The sequence below is a fragment of the Ammospiza caudacuta genome, chromosome 5 (assembly GCF_027887145.1).
Source record: "Ammospiza caudacuta isolate bAmmCau1 chromosome 5, bAmmCau1.pri, whole genome shotgun sequence".
Lineage (NCBI taxonomy): Eukaryota > Metazoa > Chordata > Aves > Passeriformes > Passerellidae > Ammospiza > Ammospiza caudacuta.
In genome coordinates, this window is record NC_080597.1 from 10,156,459 (window position 1) to 10,172,528 (window position 16,070).

The window sequence follows — 16,070 nt, forward strand, 5'->3', positions numbered from 1 at the left end:
GCTCGGCCGCATCAGCGCGATGTCCGCAAGCCCTCAGCCCTGGAAGGGCCAATCCGTCGCCTCCGTGCGGGGCCGGCAGCGCCGCTCTCCCCGCGAAGGCCGGGCCGGCAGCGCCGCTCCCTCAGCGCGGCCCCTCCGCCACCGCCAGGCGGCGCCGGGCGCTGCCGGAAGCGGGGCGGGCTCTGGGCCGGCGGCCCCGCCCGGCGCAGGCAGCGCGGGGAGCGGGGCCGGGCCGGGCCGGGCCGTGCGGGGCGGCGGCCGCCGGCGGGCCATGCTGCTAAAGCTCCTGCAGCGCCAGACCTATACCTGCCTGTCGCACAGGTATGGGCCCTGCCTCTGCCTCGGGGGCCTCGTCCTCATGATCGTCTCCGCCCTGCAGTTCGGGGAGGTCAGTACGGCGCCGCGCCGGCGCGGCGTGGCTGCCCCCCTTGCCCTGCCTGCCTCCCTCCCTCCGTGCCGAGCCGAGCCGAGCGGTGCCGGCGGCACAGGCGCGGCCCCGCGGCTGCACGGCCCCGGGGGGATGCGGGGCTGTTGTTCCTCGGGGGAGCCGGGTAGCTGCGTTGTCCCGCCAGCAGCGAGGTGCCGCTCCGGGCGCCTTGCGGTGACAGGTCCCGCCCATCGCGGCGCCCTGAGCCCCGCTGGGCTGTGCCGAGCCGCGCCGCCGCAGGCCCGCCGTGCCCGCGGGGACGGGCTGGCTGTGCCCGCATCGCCGAGCCCCGCGGGGACGGGCTGGCTGTGCCCGCATCGCCGAGCCCCGTAGGGACGGGCTGGCTGTGCCCGCATCGCCGAGCCCCGTAGGGACGGGCTGGCTGTGCCCGCATCGCCGAGCCCCGCGGGGACGGGCTGGCTGTGCCCGCATCGCCGAGCCCCGTAGGGACGGGCTGGCTGTGCCCGCATCGCCGAGCCCCGTAGGGACGGGCTGGCTGTGCCCGCATCGCCGAGCCCCGTAGGGACGGGCTGGCTGTGCCCGCATCGCCGAGCCCCGCGGGGACGGGCTGGCTGTGCCCGCATCGCCGAGCCCCGTAGGGACGGGCTGGCTGTGCCCGCATCGCCGAGCCCCGCGGGGACGGGCTGGCTGTGCCCGCATCGCCGAGCCCCGTAGGGACGGGCTGGCTGTGCCCGCATCGCCGAGCCCCGCGGCCGCTGCCGCTCCCAGCGCCGCCCCGGCCGCACCTGTTGGGCTGCGGGGAGCTCTGGAGGTGGCAGCGCTGGGTGTCCCTCGGGGCTGAGCCGGGGTCTGACAGGTGACACAGCCCCGCGTGCTCGGACAGCTGCTGTTCGCTGCTCTTGTGCAATTCTTTAACACTTACTTCATCAGGTGACTTATTAGTGCTGTGGTTTTGTTTGAGTTTTTCAAATGTCATTCTTGGCGTGTGGACTGGGAGTGACAGGATCTCTCCCCTCTCCGGTGTTTGAGCAGTTAAATGTATTTTCCCTCCAAGCTGCGCAGGAGAGTCTGCTTAGCTCGATACTTGTTACTTGGTTCGCTCGCATTATTTTCTAAATGATGCAATGTAATTGTGCTTCTTCTAGATAGGATTTTGCACGGATGTGTTGAAAGTTTAAATCTTCATTTCACATTGCCCTGTCGATTTGGTAAGTCATCACTAAAGGGATGTGGAGAGGAGAAAATCAATCCTACTTCAGCGCAGTGTTTGTTAATGTAGTGAGGAATCAGGGAAATCAACTATTTTTGTTAGAAAGAATGGCAAAGTTCAATACAAACAGACTCGAATTTCGTGATTCCTAAGCTTTTCTTTTTCCCCCTTCTCTGTTTTAATTTGATCAGCTCTTTCAGATACAGGGGGAAAAAAAAAAAGTGCCCTAAAGAGTATTATCTGAAACTCTTGCATGTACCATAATCAAAACTTTAATTTGTGTACTAACTCATCTTTGCATAAAGTACTAATCTCTGCTGTCCTGTGGGGACCACAAGTTCCTGAAACACTTCAAAGGCATCAGCAAATTAAGTAATTGTAGGACACTCACACGTGCCTGTTTGTACATGAGTATCAACTTGGATTGGTGTAGTTTTTGTGCTGCTGTGAAACTGACATAATCTTGCATTTCTTCAGAATGGGGACTTAAACCACAACTTTAGGATATCATAGAATTCTGAAGGTTTTTAAAAATATTTCAGTAGTTGTCTAAGTTGTGGCTGATTTTGGTAAGAATCAGTCGAAATCACTGCTCAGATTTTCCTGCTAAATCTTAGTTTGCTGCTTCCAGTTCTTTCAAAGTTACTTGGAAAGCTTAGCTACAATTTAGAGAGTGAGCAAAAGAACTGGAAGATTCATGTAGGAGTAGACTTGCCAAATTATATATGAATAAAAAAGTGACCAGTAATGTTTAAAAAAAAAAAAAAGCGCAGCTAAAAAACACCTGGATTTTTTTTTTCTTTCTATGGATAGTAGATAAGCCTGGGGAGAGATGTTTGCATGCATCTTGCTTTTTGCCTTTGTATTTTCTAAACAGTGGTTGTTCAGTGACTTAGGAGAGACGAGGCTTGTGAGAATGAACACCGTTAGACCTCTTCCAGCAACTATCGTGGGAATGGAAAATGCTTCTCTTCTTCAGTACAGAATCTGCAAGGCAGCAACTAATAAAAAACTGTCAAGCTGTTTGGAAAATGAAACCAAGAAACCTTGCTAGAAATTACCAGCTGAACCACTTTTAGCCATCTGCGGGAAACTCAAGCAATAAAAAGCAGTGTGAGGCTGCACTTATCAGACCCTGGTGTCTGAACAGCTTTTGCAGTTCTGCTTTTCCCACACCCCCAAAGCCAGATTTTTTTTTTTTTTGTCCTAGTAGGTAAAATTAGGTCTGATTTCTTAGGTTCATGCTAGTAGCAGTATTACTGGTGGACTAAAAATGGATGGTTAGGGCAAATAATTTGAGATTGGTTCTCACTGCCAGAAGCTGCAAATTAGCTTTGTTTGAAGGAAAACCTTGAGCTCAGTGAAATAACAGGGCATTGAACACGAGTGAGAAATTTTTCTGCAAAAACATACAGGGCAGCCAGGTCTAAGGCAATGCTCTTTGTTCCCTGTTTGTAAGATGAGCTTTAAGTATTAGGGCAGTTTGATTATAAACCCTTCTTGGCCATCCTTCCGTAGTAAAATGCTTTATAACAGAACATGCCAGAGACAGTGTTATCATGTCTGATACAGTATCTCCTAATAGGCAGTGTTTCTCCCCTTTTTAATGTTCCCCTGGTGGATTTGCAATTCCAGTATGCAAAGTGGAAGCAAAACAGCCTCTAGGCATTATTGCACGATGCATACATAATGTGTCAGGAGGAAACACTTGCAGGGAAAAAAATATATCGGGTCGGAAGAGTTTTTAGCTTTGCTCTTTAATATGTTCTTGAGGGATCTGTCCACTTCTCTTTGGCTATAAGTACACAAGAAACAAAGAAAAAGGCTGGAATGGTCAATGTTGTTCTTCTGGAGAGACATGTTATTCATATAATATTTCTTACTCAAACACTTGTGCATTTCTTCTAGACACAGATCAGTCACGATGTGTCAGCGCATCAGTATCAGTAGGAGCAAATGTTTCCACACGGAGATGAACTTCCAATGTGCGCTATATTAAACCTTGCATTTGGCAGAAGGACAGAATGACTTGTGCATTAAGGAAGTATAATAGTGTGTGTTTTTTAGACAATTTCTGACCTTGGTATTTCAGGGAGGAGATTTTTATTCCTGCCTGGGCAGTCTGTGTCCTTTGTGTGTGCTGATGTGATCTTGGTTACAAGGAGACCATTTGCAGCTCCGGCAGGAATTGGGTGTGTGCTCTTGTCACCCAGGCACACGATGGAGCATCCCTGCTCTAGAGAATACTTTAATTGGCTTTCGTGGCAGTAAGGGTAGAGGGATGTGTAAGTTTTTAGAGGGAGGACGGTTTGTTTATGATTTTGAAGGTGACCTTAGAGAAATGGTATGTTTCATAGTTCCCACAATACAAGAAATTAACAATAATATCAATGAAATCTAGGGACAGTGGTGTAAAGTAGGTACTGTAAGTACTATGCTTTCCTGGTTTTCTTTCTTTTTGTTTTGTTGTTTTCATTTGTTTGTTTTGGCTTTTTTTTTTTCACTCTGCAGTACATAGAAATATGTACTTATCCCAGTAAATTCAGCTACTGTGCCTTCAACACTAAAACAGCAAAAAATGCCTCTGTAGTTTTCAATATAAAGCATGTATTTTCTCAGAGGAGAAAATACATGTTTTATATTACTTCTATCTCAAAATACCTGGACTTCTTTATTATGTCAAAGCATATTTACCACTTTTATTGTTGAAAAATTGTGGGAAAAATTGTTGAAAATTTTTTTTTCCTGGCTGTTTGTTTGCAAAGCGCAGATTTTGGAGATGTGTATACTTCAGTATATCCTGTATGAGAATAGAAAAAGATGATAAAAATTGTGTAGGTGTGTGTGTGTGTGTGTGTGTGTGTGTTAGGGGTTTCCTGCTTGTATCCAAGTGTATTTGATTTAGGTCTCAGTTTTGGGAAAGCATTTCTGAATTTTTAGATGCCAAGAAACAAGGGAGCGGTGACCTAAATAAAAAGTAGTTTAAAAAGAGTGTACCTAAGTCACGAAATCCTTTGTTGCAGAGAAAAACAAAGTTTGTTTAAATTAAGTATGCTCTTCAGTTCTGGGTCTGATTGCTGCCTCAGTGTCACAGTTTAGTTGGGATTGTGATCTGCTCATTTGTTCATGAATGCATAGATCGATTGGAATGAAATTGGTTGTGGTTAAACATTTCAAAAGGTGAAAATTAAGTGTCTAACAGGTGGCGACATCACGTGGTTTTGATTTTTTTTCTTTGCAGGTTGTCTTGGAGTGGAGCAGAGACCAGTATCATGTTATGTTTGATTCATACAGAGACAACGTCGCTGGCAAATCATTTCAGAATAGGTGAGCTATATCTGCAATTGACACTACTGCACGTTTTACTTTCTAATGAAATATTTAAATAAAATATATTAGTGGGAGTAATTTACTGTTGAGTAGAACCTTACTGTATGGGCTCTAAATCTGCAGCAAATTTTAAACTTAGTGAGTGCTTAGTTAATGCATAATCACCCAGTTTGGAAGATTGGCTTTTGAGAGCTCTAGTCAAATAATAAATTTACATTTTGAATATGTTTAATTCATCCAGTCTCTAATGAAACATCAAAATGATGACAATGTTTACAATGAAGGGAAGCCATGACATGTTTTCCAAGTTAAGATAGGAAAACAGTACTGTTCCTATATGCTTAACATTTCAATATTTAGTGTTTCTAGGAGTTATTTTTAAACTACCTTATGTTTTCTGTGATGTCTTACGAAGATCATTATTCAGCAGAGAAGTTACAAAGCTAGTAAGAAGCTTTTAAAAGCTGAGTGGATGGGAGAATCTCTCACAGCAAGTGGGAAACCAAGTCATATGGGTCATTTAGTTCAGTTGTGTTAACTGCTGCATGACTTCCTGTGGTTTCATCTTTCATGTCTGAATAGCCATGGGGTCTGTTGCTCAGGGAGTAAGTGTACTGGGAGTTGGTAGGTGGAAGAAAGCTTTTATCCCAGTCAAGTGTATCAATATTAAGAGTCAGAGGATACCTGCTAAGTAGCTAACCCTGAAAGCAGAAGCTTTAATCTGCCTTGAGGTTTGTTGCATCATGGAACAGTAGAAATGATCAGATCAATTTGTCATGCTTTAGTTGGTGTGAGATAACTCTGTAAAATTCATTGCATGGTGTTGGTGAATACTGGGTACTTTTATAGCCTCTTCTCCTCCTCCTCTTCTCCATTTTCCAACAGATCAAAGCAGAGTGATGCAGCTTATATGGATGAATTGCTTAATGTGTACATGTTTTAGCAGTACTGTAGTGAAACATGGCAGTTTGGTCCTGTCACTGCTAAAATAATTTGTGATAATTAACTGGAGTAGTTTTTTTACCTTTTTCCAAAACAAAATCACAAATCTTACTGTTGTGGTGTAGATAGTCACTTCCCATTTCTGCAATGTTTCCTTACTTCACTGTGGTTGTGAAAACACTCCTTTGCTAGGGTTCATATCTGAGGATTGTGAGCAAAGCATCCAGTGCCTGCTGAGGAACTTTTGGATGCCTGAGCAAGAGCTTAAGGTTTTTATGATGGGTGCTTAAATTATTCCAGTTCACCAATATGCCTTTAATCAGCTTATGTCAGGAGTAACAGGGAAGTTTGCTGTGATATTTGTATGTAGCTACCACTTCCTTTAAAAATTCATACCAACCAGAAGTCTTTGTGGAGGCAGTACTTTCAGGCATTTGTTAACTTTCAGATGTCCCTTGTCAGGCGTTCAATTATTTCTATTATCAAACTTTACAAATGCAGTAATGGACTCTGTCTTGCACCAGGCATTTGCATCAGTGGTGGTTTGGTGGAGTTTTTTAGGCTGATGTCAGTGCAGCATACAGAGCTACACATAAAATGAGGACTTCCAGATTGAATCTAGCTTGTCCAGTGATTTTAATCAGTTCCTATTTTAGTGCTAGAGAAAAATACTCAGAATTGGAGAACAGGGGGCTTGTTGGTTAGAAAATTAAGCAGCTGTACTGCTTTGTGGAAAGTAAAAGCTGCATGGCCTTTGGGAAATGTTAGTGGGCCTTCAATTGAATTTGAGTTGTGTTGTTCTCTAGGAGCTTTGCAGCTAAAATTCTCTGCTCTGAAAAAGCCTCACTGTGAATTGTAGACAAATTTGTGTATATGAGCAAGCTCCTTATGATGACAAACTCCAAAAGCTCATCACAAAACCAATGACATCATTAGTAACACCTACTGAACACTGTTCTCTACCAGACCAAGGCAGCCTTCTGGTTTTGCCTTGAAGTTCAGCAATAACTTTTGGTTGTTTTTCCTTCTGGTTGCAAACCCTTGGCATCCCAACTTTCAGGTAGCCACATCAGCTGCTGAACCTGCTTCTTATATTGCTCTTACACAGCTTGAGAGAGTGCACTAGAACTCCCCGGGCTTTTTACCAAGGCACTTCGTCCAAACCTATTTTTGAAGACTAAGTTTTGATATAAAAATAAAAAGGGAGAAAAGGAAGCTAAATAATGGAGTTCCATGCATGAGTGTCTGCATTTTATTACTCTACTTGCAAATGGCATAGTAAGTATAGTTTACTTACTGTAAAGTGTAACTTTGCTATTCCAGGATGTCCTGTTTAAAACTCAAAAATATATATGGAAAGATTTGAAGGAATAATCCTCAGCCATTCAAATGTGCAGCCTGATTTCAGTATGGTGCAGGAAGTGAGAGCTGTCAGCGCTTGGCCAGCCATTAACTGAGCTGAGTGAGGCTGAAGAGAGGAAGAGATGTACAAATCAGGGAGCAGGAATAGCAATGCAACATCTGAGTTACTGTTAGTGCATAATTACAGAGCTGGAACAGGAGGGCTGGGAGGTTTACTATGAACATCTTAGACTTCTACTGTTTATAAAGAGGCTCAGCAAGGTTAGAGATCACCATATGGTAGCTTGGGAGAGAGCCAAAATCTGCTGTACTCCTTCAGCAACAGTGGATGTTGAGACAAAAGTTTGTCTTCTACCCACAATCTCAGCTGTGGTGATGGTTCTCTGATGTAAACACATCATAGGTATGAGAAATTCCTGCCAGGAACTGTTCCTCTGTCCTGTCTGGTGGGTCTGGTTTTGTCTTCAGGCAGGATCCTTGTCTCTGTTTGGAAAGACTGGAGTGTGCTAAGGAAGGCAGGAGCCTCCCCTGAAATGGAGAATGGAGAATGTAAACCCACCTCTTCAAATTGCTATAAATTTATAAATTAAGGGGCTCTCAGGCAAAAATATGGGAGCAGGAAATAACAGTTCTTTAATAGGGAAAAGTTAAAAAATGAAAGGATAAAGTAAACAATGCAGTACACTAGAACAACAACACTGACAGAGTCAGAACACAACCTGACACCCTGTGGGTCAGGGTGTTGATGGCAGTCCAACTGGAATTGTGGCTGCAGTCCTCCTGCAGTGTCAGGTGTGGTTCTGTTGGAGCAGGGATCCTGTAGAAGGGTGTAGTCTTCCTCTGAAGATCCAGTGGAAGGAGAGGCAGCTGTTCCTCTGGGAAATCCAGTGGAGAAGCCATGCTGGTGTTTCAGAACCTCTGGATTATATCTGGGTAGCAATGCTTGGCTCCTCCCTCTGGGCGGATCATCTCACAGTGGGGTGTTATAGTTCTTATCAGCCATGCAGTGACATTCAATAGTCTGTTATCAGCAGATTTCCCCTCCCCAGGGAGGAGCCACTGTGGTCACTCAGAGAGAGAGATAAGGCAAACTGCCCACTTGACAAAGGTAATGTTCCATGCAGATGGTAATGGAAAACAACTTGCATTGCAATCTTCAACAATCCTATGTATGTTTTTACATTTTCAAGTAAAAATGGATACACTTTGTAAAGAGAAAAATGTAAAAACCCCAATAAATTGTTTGGGAGTCTCCAAAGAATTTTCCAAAATGATGATTTTCTGTAGAAAGGTGTTAAGATGATTCCCACTTCAAATCAAATTGCACCATCGAGTCACATCTGTTAGTGAACCATAAGAAAGTCATGTCAAAGAGGGGAAATAGCTGATTAGAAGAGTGGCTGTAAATAGTAAATTAACTCAGGTCACCTTGGGCTTAACCTGTTTGCCAGACTGCTCTTTCTGATGAAGGCCAAATGCACGGATCCATATGAAGAAAACACAGCTACAGAATTTGAGAGAGAGTTTTGGAGCTTCTCTGAGCTTAAACAATCTGTAAAACACTCTGAATGTTAAAGTAGTGTTTGAGAACAGTACTACAGGAAGTGTAGGATGTGTTCCTTTTAATTTTAAACCATTTTACAGCAAAATTCCAATGCATACTTATCATGTGACTCTACAAAGGGGTGATTGATGTAACACACTTGGGGTCACTGATTATCACTGAAGGGATACCAGGGACAGCCAAAGGTGATACAGAGACTGTCATCAGAAGGCATGAAAAAGCTTTATCATTAGAAATCTACAGTTCTTATAGAAGCAATGGTTGATTTAAGACTTGATTGGCCTTTAGGAATCTTCTCTCACACTATTGGTGAACTATGAATAGCACACTCTGGAGAACTATATCTATAAACCATGGTTACAGAAAGAGAGATAATAATTGTTTGGATTCTTTGCTCTAAGTTTCCCACAGCTTCTACACAGCTTCCCAAGATTTTCCTGGGAAAACCATGATGTCTCTCGCTGTTCAGAGGATATGTAATTACTACACATACTTCTGAAATTATAAGTTCCCAGTAGGAAACCATGAAACAATCCAGAAAGCATTGGCCAACTCCAGAATGGTACAGACTTAAGTGTTAGCTTAAGTTTGTACAGTGTTAGTTGGAAACAACAAATTGACTTGGGATATTTGTTTTTTTATTGTTATGTTTGATAACTATTACTTTCTGAAACAGTATGCGCTGTAAAGGTGCATTAAGGAAATTTACTGAGTACTTGGATACATTTTAAGCAATTAGACTAGTGGATCTGCAAACAATTAACTTTTTTTTTATTACTGGTCTGTCTCTATTGCCACTGGTAATGAGGAATGAGCTTGTCATGCCAGCATTGATTCAATTGACCTGCCTGCATCTAGTAAATTCCGCTGAGGAAAAATATTTTTTCCTCTGTGGAATTTACTAGCTTTTGACTGTATGTAGCATAGTGTAAAAACAGGAAATTACACATTATATGTGCTATGACATAGAGACACACTTTTAGGACATGGTAAAGTGGGGGGAGGTTTCACAGAAGTCAAAATTGCTTCATGCCATAGAAAGAGCTGGAGTTCTTTTGGACATACTGTGTTCTTCAGTGAAGCCTGCCTGAGTGAGCTCTGCACTTTGCCCAGAAGGCTGAAGGTTGGGCAGTTTTGAAATCCTCTGTCTTGAGTCAGGTGCTTCCACCTAAAACACTCCTTTCTGAGCTGTAGCATTCCAGGGACTGTCAAACCAGTAATTTAACTGATCACAACAAATGCAGAAAAGCTGGAAGAGCTCCTGCCATCCATTGAATTTCTACTCCTCTGGAGGATGTTTTAGTTCAAGACATACTTTGTAAATGAACTGGAAGTTAGTTACCTCTGGAGAAAAAAGTGAAATAAGTGAAAAGAAGGGTAATTAGATTTAGTAAATTGACTTTTTTTTTGCTAGAAGGGTAGCCTCCTGCAGATGTAAGACTTTCTGAGTGGTGCTGCTAGGGAAGGCAGCACTGCTGCTGAGATGTTCAGATTGTCTCAGAATGCCCCAGCATTATCCTCAGCATTATCTGAGTGTTGCAGCTGGAACGTGGTAAATTGAGTACGAAATGTTCCTGCCCATTGTGCTGTGACAAGCTGCTGGCTGACCTTTCAACAAATTTTGTGCTTCAGTTGTTGAGTGTGAGCCAGTAGAAAACAAAGCTGGGTGCGAGCTCTAGCATGGCATGCTGTGCAAGGGCAGGTGGACAAAACACCTGCCTGCAACTCTGTCTCTCTAAATGCTTTTGGAAGGATGCAGTAGGTGGAGAGAGAACATCTTCAAACCTCTTTAATGCTGAGGTCCATGTGGTCACAGGATGATATTCTCCAACGTTTGCTAGGCCATCTACAGTTTAGGAAGGTGTTAAGTAGCTTGACACTGGAACTTTTGAAAATAAGAACTGGGATATCCTCCTGCTGTACAGATCTCAGATTCACCCATGGTGGTAGCCTGGAGTACCTGCTGATACAAAGCTGTGGGCCTTGGAGAGGAGATTATCATTAAAAAGTAGGAAAAAGGTACCCAGACTCCTTCCTTCTGCCTATGCATGCTAGGAAGCATGTAACTCTCCAGAAACAGCTCCAGGATATTCAGTTGTGTCAAGAATTAATTTGTCTGCCGTGTCTAGAGTCTGAATTCGTGTACCCAAATTAGATTGTTGTTTTATGAAATGCCCTGTTAATATAATCTGAGAGACATTCCTAGGATAGAGACCTGGTCCTGCTGAGATCTTACTGTCTCTGTGCAATTAAATAACAGTAAGTGTGATTTAAGTTATGCTTCATGCTGTCCTGTCTGAAGTAGTTGGTGAGTTAAGAATGTGCTCAGGTCTTGGTACTGACTTGAAAAATATTTGATGTGTTTGCAGGGCCATGAGTCTGAGTTAGTGAAATTCAGAGCATAAAGTTAGGATTTTCTTTAGTTACTGAACAGTTAAAACCACTTTGTGTCCTTTTGGTTGATGTCTGTGCTGTTTTGTCAAAGGCTTGTGTATAATTAAGGCATGATTATATATATAGCTGAAGAGAGTCTTTTTGCTTTGTCTTGTTTGCTGCCCAAACACCAAGTATTTCCCTTGTTAGACAGAAACTGCTATTGTAGGGTGCCACAAACACTTGTAATGTAATATTAAACAGCTCATGTAGCTTTCCTTTGAATTATGTAGGCTTTGTTTACCCATGCCAATTGATGTGGTGTACACCTGGGTGAACGGCACAGATGTGGAACTGATCAAAGAATTGCAACAGGTCAGGGAACAGATGGAAGAAGAACAGAAAATAATGAGGTAATAATCTTAGATATTTTTTCCCTTTAGCTGACAGCACCAATCTAATACTGTACTAGTTTCCTTTGTTGTTATTTTTCCCATGTTGCTCAACATGAAAATTAAAAGCTCATTTTCTCACTTGTTCATTTGATTATTGCCAAAACCTTGTTTCAGTTCTACTTTTAGCTGTCAAGTACTGTCTAATTAGAAAATTGTTTAAGATAAGCATAATAATTAAGACTGTCCTGTCATGTATTTGTAAAATGCCATGTGGAAAACTGTGTATTGTGTATGTCCTTTTGTATCGATTTCTGTAACAGTTTGTAAATAACAGTAAAACTATGCCTCAAATATATAACCTTTCTTCATCCCTTTTTTCTCTCCCCATCCCCCTGGTATTTCTTTTTATAATGGGCTTCATAAAATCTGAAGCATGCTTCTTAACATGTTTCTTAAGTTCTTGGTTTTAGATTAGTTAGATTCATAGTCTCACAGATACTGAAACTGAGAAATGGGAAATAATTTATGCATGTTGTAAAGGTATGAGTTGGCCTTTATCTGTGGAAGCAAAGACAGGTATTGCTGCATTTCTTGTTGTAGATTTTGCTATAGAGTTCTGCAAAATTACTGATCTAAGCCTTCAAACACAGGCTGCTGCAGATACCTTGGATTATGTCTTGTAACCATTAATTGCATTTTTGATAAGCAACTCTGCTCGCATAATCTGTTTTGAATGAACTAATCTGGCCAGTAAATATGCTAAATGGAAGGACAAGTCTGTATTTTAAAGATTATAATAATTTTGTTCAGAATAATGAGAAGTCCACAAGTTAGTGGATTGATCTGATTTTTGGCATGCTATGTCTTGAAGTTTAGGTTCAATTGACAGTATGATCTCAAGGGAAATTCTTGATCTTTTTTTTCTTACCTAAACCCTGGAAATATTAGAACTTTAAATTCATTGACCTTAAACATACACAGTCTCTGCTCTGAAAAGCTTTCAAATTTATGCTGATATTTTCCTAGCAGCTCATGTAGCTAATATTAGTTGGCTTAGCTTTGTCATCACTCATGCTCTGATTCCTGTTTCAGGAAGGGAAAAATCACGTTTTTTTCTGTTACACTGATTTGGAAAGTTGAGATTAAGCTTACAAATAAGACTGGTGTCTGTACCATGTTTCTGTCTACAGGGACACCTGGTTCTCTCTCATGCAGACCATTTTTTTCATGTCCTTTGAAATCAATGAGCACTGCTATAACAAGAGCTGTTTCATAGACCTTATCAGAATATTTATGTTAGGCAAAACAATCAAGTCAACCTAGTTTCAGGTCACTTCATTCTGGTTTCTTACCAGTATGTTTCACTTTTGTTAAGTAACCTAACAATACTACTAAGTAAGTTAATAACATTATGATAACCCCATAAATTCCTGTTAGAAGAAAGAGTCCTGCCGCCACAATTCTCAGCACAGCCATGAATTTTTGAGCTCCACACTGCCCATGAGCAGTGAAGGGCACGTGTCAGTCTGTCCTCACCTTGGTAAGGCCAATGGCAAGGCCTTGGCAGCTTTTTATCTGGGTTATTGGTGCTTTGACAGCATGTCCCTGACTCAATTAACAATCTGCAATTAGACTCATTGACAGAAACACTGTCAATTCAGTGTTACTTAATATCCTTGTTTTAACTTTGTAATAGGGAAATTCTTGGAAAGAATGCAACAGAAGCAACAAAGAAGAGGTGAGTTTTTGGGGGTTTTGGGTGTAAATTGGAATAAATTATATTCTACTCATTGTTAGCTGAGAGCAGATGCTGGCTGGGGGGTGGTTCAGTTTTCTATACCCTATGCAGGCTTTTCTATGTCACTTCAAGAGCTGAGATAATGATAATGTAATTGCTGAAAAAAAGTAGTGTTATTGTGACACATGAATGAGCTTCTGGTAACAGTTTCTGGAGTTTGGAACACAAAACCCTGTCACTGTTTAGGGTTAGCTCCTGTGAAAAAATTTTCATGCTTTTGAATCATAAAACTCCAGGTACATATGCATTAAAAACTCAGTGGTGCTTTCAGCTGCCATTTGTGTACATGGCCCTGCAAATAATTGTCTGTAAGAGTGTCCGTGCCTCTTGTGGCTCTGCTGCCAGGAAGCAGCAGGACCTGGTCTGTCCCAGTCATTTAGCTTGGTCCTTTTGTTATTTATAGATTTTTCTATAAGGTCTCTTCCATGGGCAGACTTGGAAATCTTGGAAACTTTAGAAAAAAAACAGTTACGGGAATGAACTAAATACTACCAGTCAGATATTTGCCTTCTACAGGAAAATAAGCATCAATAATTTCCCCTCGCCACAGCAAATGCTACAATTAATCAGATTTTACAAAAACTTTTCCCATTGCATCTAAGATTGGTTTTTATTTTCAGTTTCCTAGTGGTGTTAAATATGCCTTTGGTATTTTCTGTAGTGAGAAGCAGCTGGAATGTTTGCTGACACACTGCATCAAAGTGCCCATGCTTGTCCTGGATCCTGCACTGCCTGCCAACATCACACTGAAAGACCTGCCATCCCTTCATCCTGCTCTACAAGCTGCTAACAATATGTTCTTTGTAGTAAAACCAAAAAATCCTTCCACCAATGTGACTGTAATTGTTTTTGATAGCCCTAAGGATGGTAAGAAGCTCTTTGTCAGATTCCATCCAGTTTTCTAGAGCAAGTTTTTTAAGCTGCTGTCAGATAGTTTTGGGGGCTTTTTTTTTGTTTTTTTTTTTTCTCCAGTACTGGCTTCGATGCTGATTTTCTGTTTGACTTTAGCAAGTCGTTCAGTGTCTCTCCTGCCCTCAAACAGTTTCTCTAAATGATGACATTAATGATACTGCTTGCTTACCTCCCAGACAACTGATTACAGATGATTAGAGTTCTGTGCTTTAGAAAGCTATTGCAAAAGGTTTGCTATCTGAATATCTGTGTTGCTCTGATAATCTCAAGAGGCTGGGGTTTAGGTTGAGGAAGATTAGTTTTAGAAATTCTCTTTTAATTGCTGTGAAGTCTAGTTTGAATAATATGCGGTAAGTTCTGCCCTTGTTCAAAGGATTGGCAAATGTAAAACAAAATTATTCATGTGTTTAACATCCTAGGTCTTGAAGCAGGTACAAGTTTCATATTTTGTTTAATATGTAGTTCCTGACCACTAGTACAACCACTGTTCTTTTACCACCAAGAATTATTTACTATTTGTAAAGACAACTTTTCATACTATTAATACTCCAATATATTTAATTTACAAAAGTATTTCTTGGTTACTATGATACAGAAAAGAAGTGACTTTATACTGGAACAAGTTTTTGATTTGCAATTTTATGTATTCTAGTTGAAGCTGCCCATTCTGGAATGTTAAAAGACAACAGCAAACAGATAGTGTGGAGGGGTTACTTGGTATGTACTTTGACAATCTGTTGATTACTTTTTGTATGTGTTAAACATTCTGTACATTTTTAGAAAGTTTCTGTGCTATTCTCTTTTCATAACTCAGATGTAGTAAAAAGTAAAAGCTTTCAGAGTAACCTTTATTGTTATGTGAATTATTCTACCTTTAAAATGGTCTTTATAACCTGTTTTTCTTGTTTTTAGACAACAGACAAAGAAGTTCCAGGTCTGGTATTAATGCAAGACTTGGCCTTTCTTAGTGGATTTCCAGCTACCTTCAAAGAAACAAACCAGCTACGAACAAAACTGCCAGAGAGCCTGGCCTCTAAAGTAAAACTGGTAAGGCTCTGGTAAGGGGGAAAGAGTCCCTTGGTTGTACTGGTCTTTTGGAATGGCTCAGGTGCAGAATCTCACCCACCTTAGAGACTTAGGATATTTCTGAGACTAATCTGGGCTATTTTGTGTTTCTTCCTTGAGTGGTGAAGAGTAGCAAATAGTGACTCAAAGAGTTGCCTGCAAAATACCAACTGTTCATTCTATGACTGCATGTTCTTAGGATTACATTTCCTAGCCTACAGCTGATTAAAAGGCAGCTTTATCAGTTTCTCTCAGCTGTAGAATTCTAGATCACTAGCTTGTTTAATGTGACTTTTGTTTATGTAGTTTCTTAGCTTTTTTCTTCCCTCTTAGCTCTCTTAACAGTAACAGCACTGAATGCTGCATTTCTCTCTGCCATGTGCTCTGTAGGCTCTGAAACAAGTTGCACTTTGGCTGACCCAGCTGCAAGGCAGCAGAAAACAACTTGTGTGATTGCCATTCAGTGCATTCTCTTCTCCCCTGCTATTTGGGCACCTGTTAAAGTTTCAGTACGGTTTAATGGATAGGTGGAACCTTAAGAAATTTTTTAAAATCACTGGCTTTTGTACTGGAGGGAGATGTGATTCGTGGGGTGGAGGCTGGGGATTGAGGCCAAGGAGTTTGTGGAAGAGGAGGAGTTAGCAGGGTAATGAATGGGATGGCAGTAATTTGTTCTCATTAGTCTGATGTACACCTGTAATATGGGCTAATTCACTTTGTGGCTTGTTCTT

General features: G+C 41.9%; 1 protein-coding gene across 3 annotated transcripts in view; it reads left to right on the forward strand.

Moving 5' to 3' along the window:
• Positions 1–224: 224 nt before the first annotated feature.
• GNPTAB (N-acetylglucosamine-1-phosphate transferase subunits alpha and beta) overlaps positions 225–16,070 on the forward strand; it is a 40,596-nt gene continuing 24,750 nt past the window's right edge. The window contains exons 1-7 of one of the 3 annotated variants that reach the window (XM_058804681.1): positions 225–388; positions 4,840–4,925; positions 11,463–11,582; positions 13,261–13,302; positions 14,024–14,229; positions 14,927–14,991; positions 15,187–15,321. In XM_058804681.1, the coding sequence (XP_058660664.1) occupies positions 272–388; positions 4,840–4,925; positions 11,463–11,582; positions 13,261–13,302; positions 14,024–14,229; positions 14,927–14,991; positions 15,187–15,321 (771 nt within the window). In that variant the 5' untranslated portion in view covers positions 225–271. Of the gene's footprint in view, positions 389–1,270; positions 1,319–4,839; positions 4,926–11,462; positions 11,583–13,260; positions 13,303–14,023; positions 14,230–14,926; positions 14,992–15,186; positions 15,322–16,070 lie in introns of those variants that run through there. The other 2 variants (XM_058804680.1, XM_058804682.1) reach the window with 2 other exon arrangements.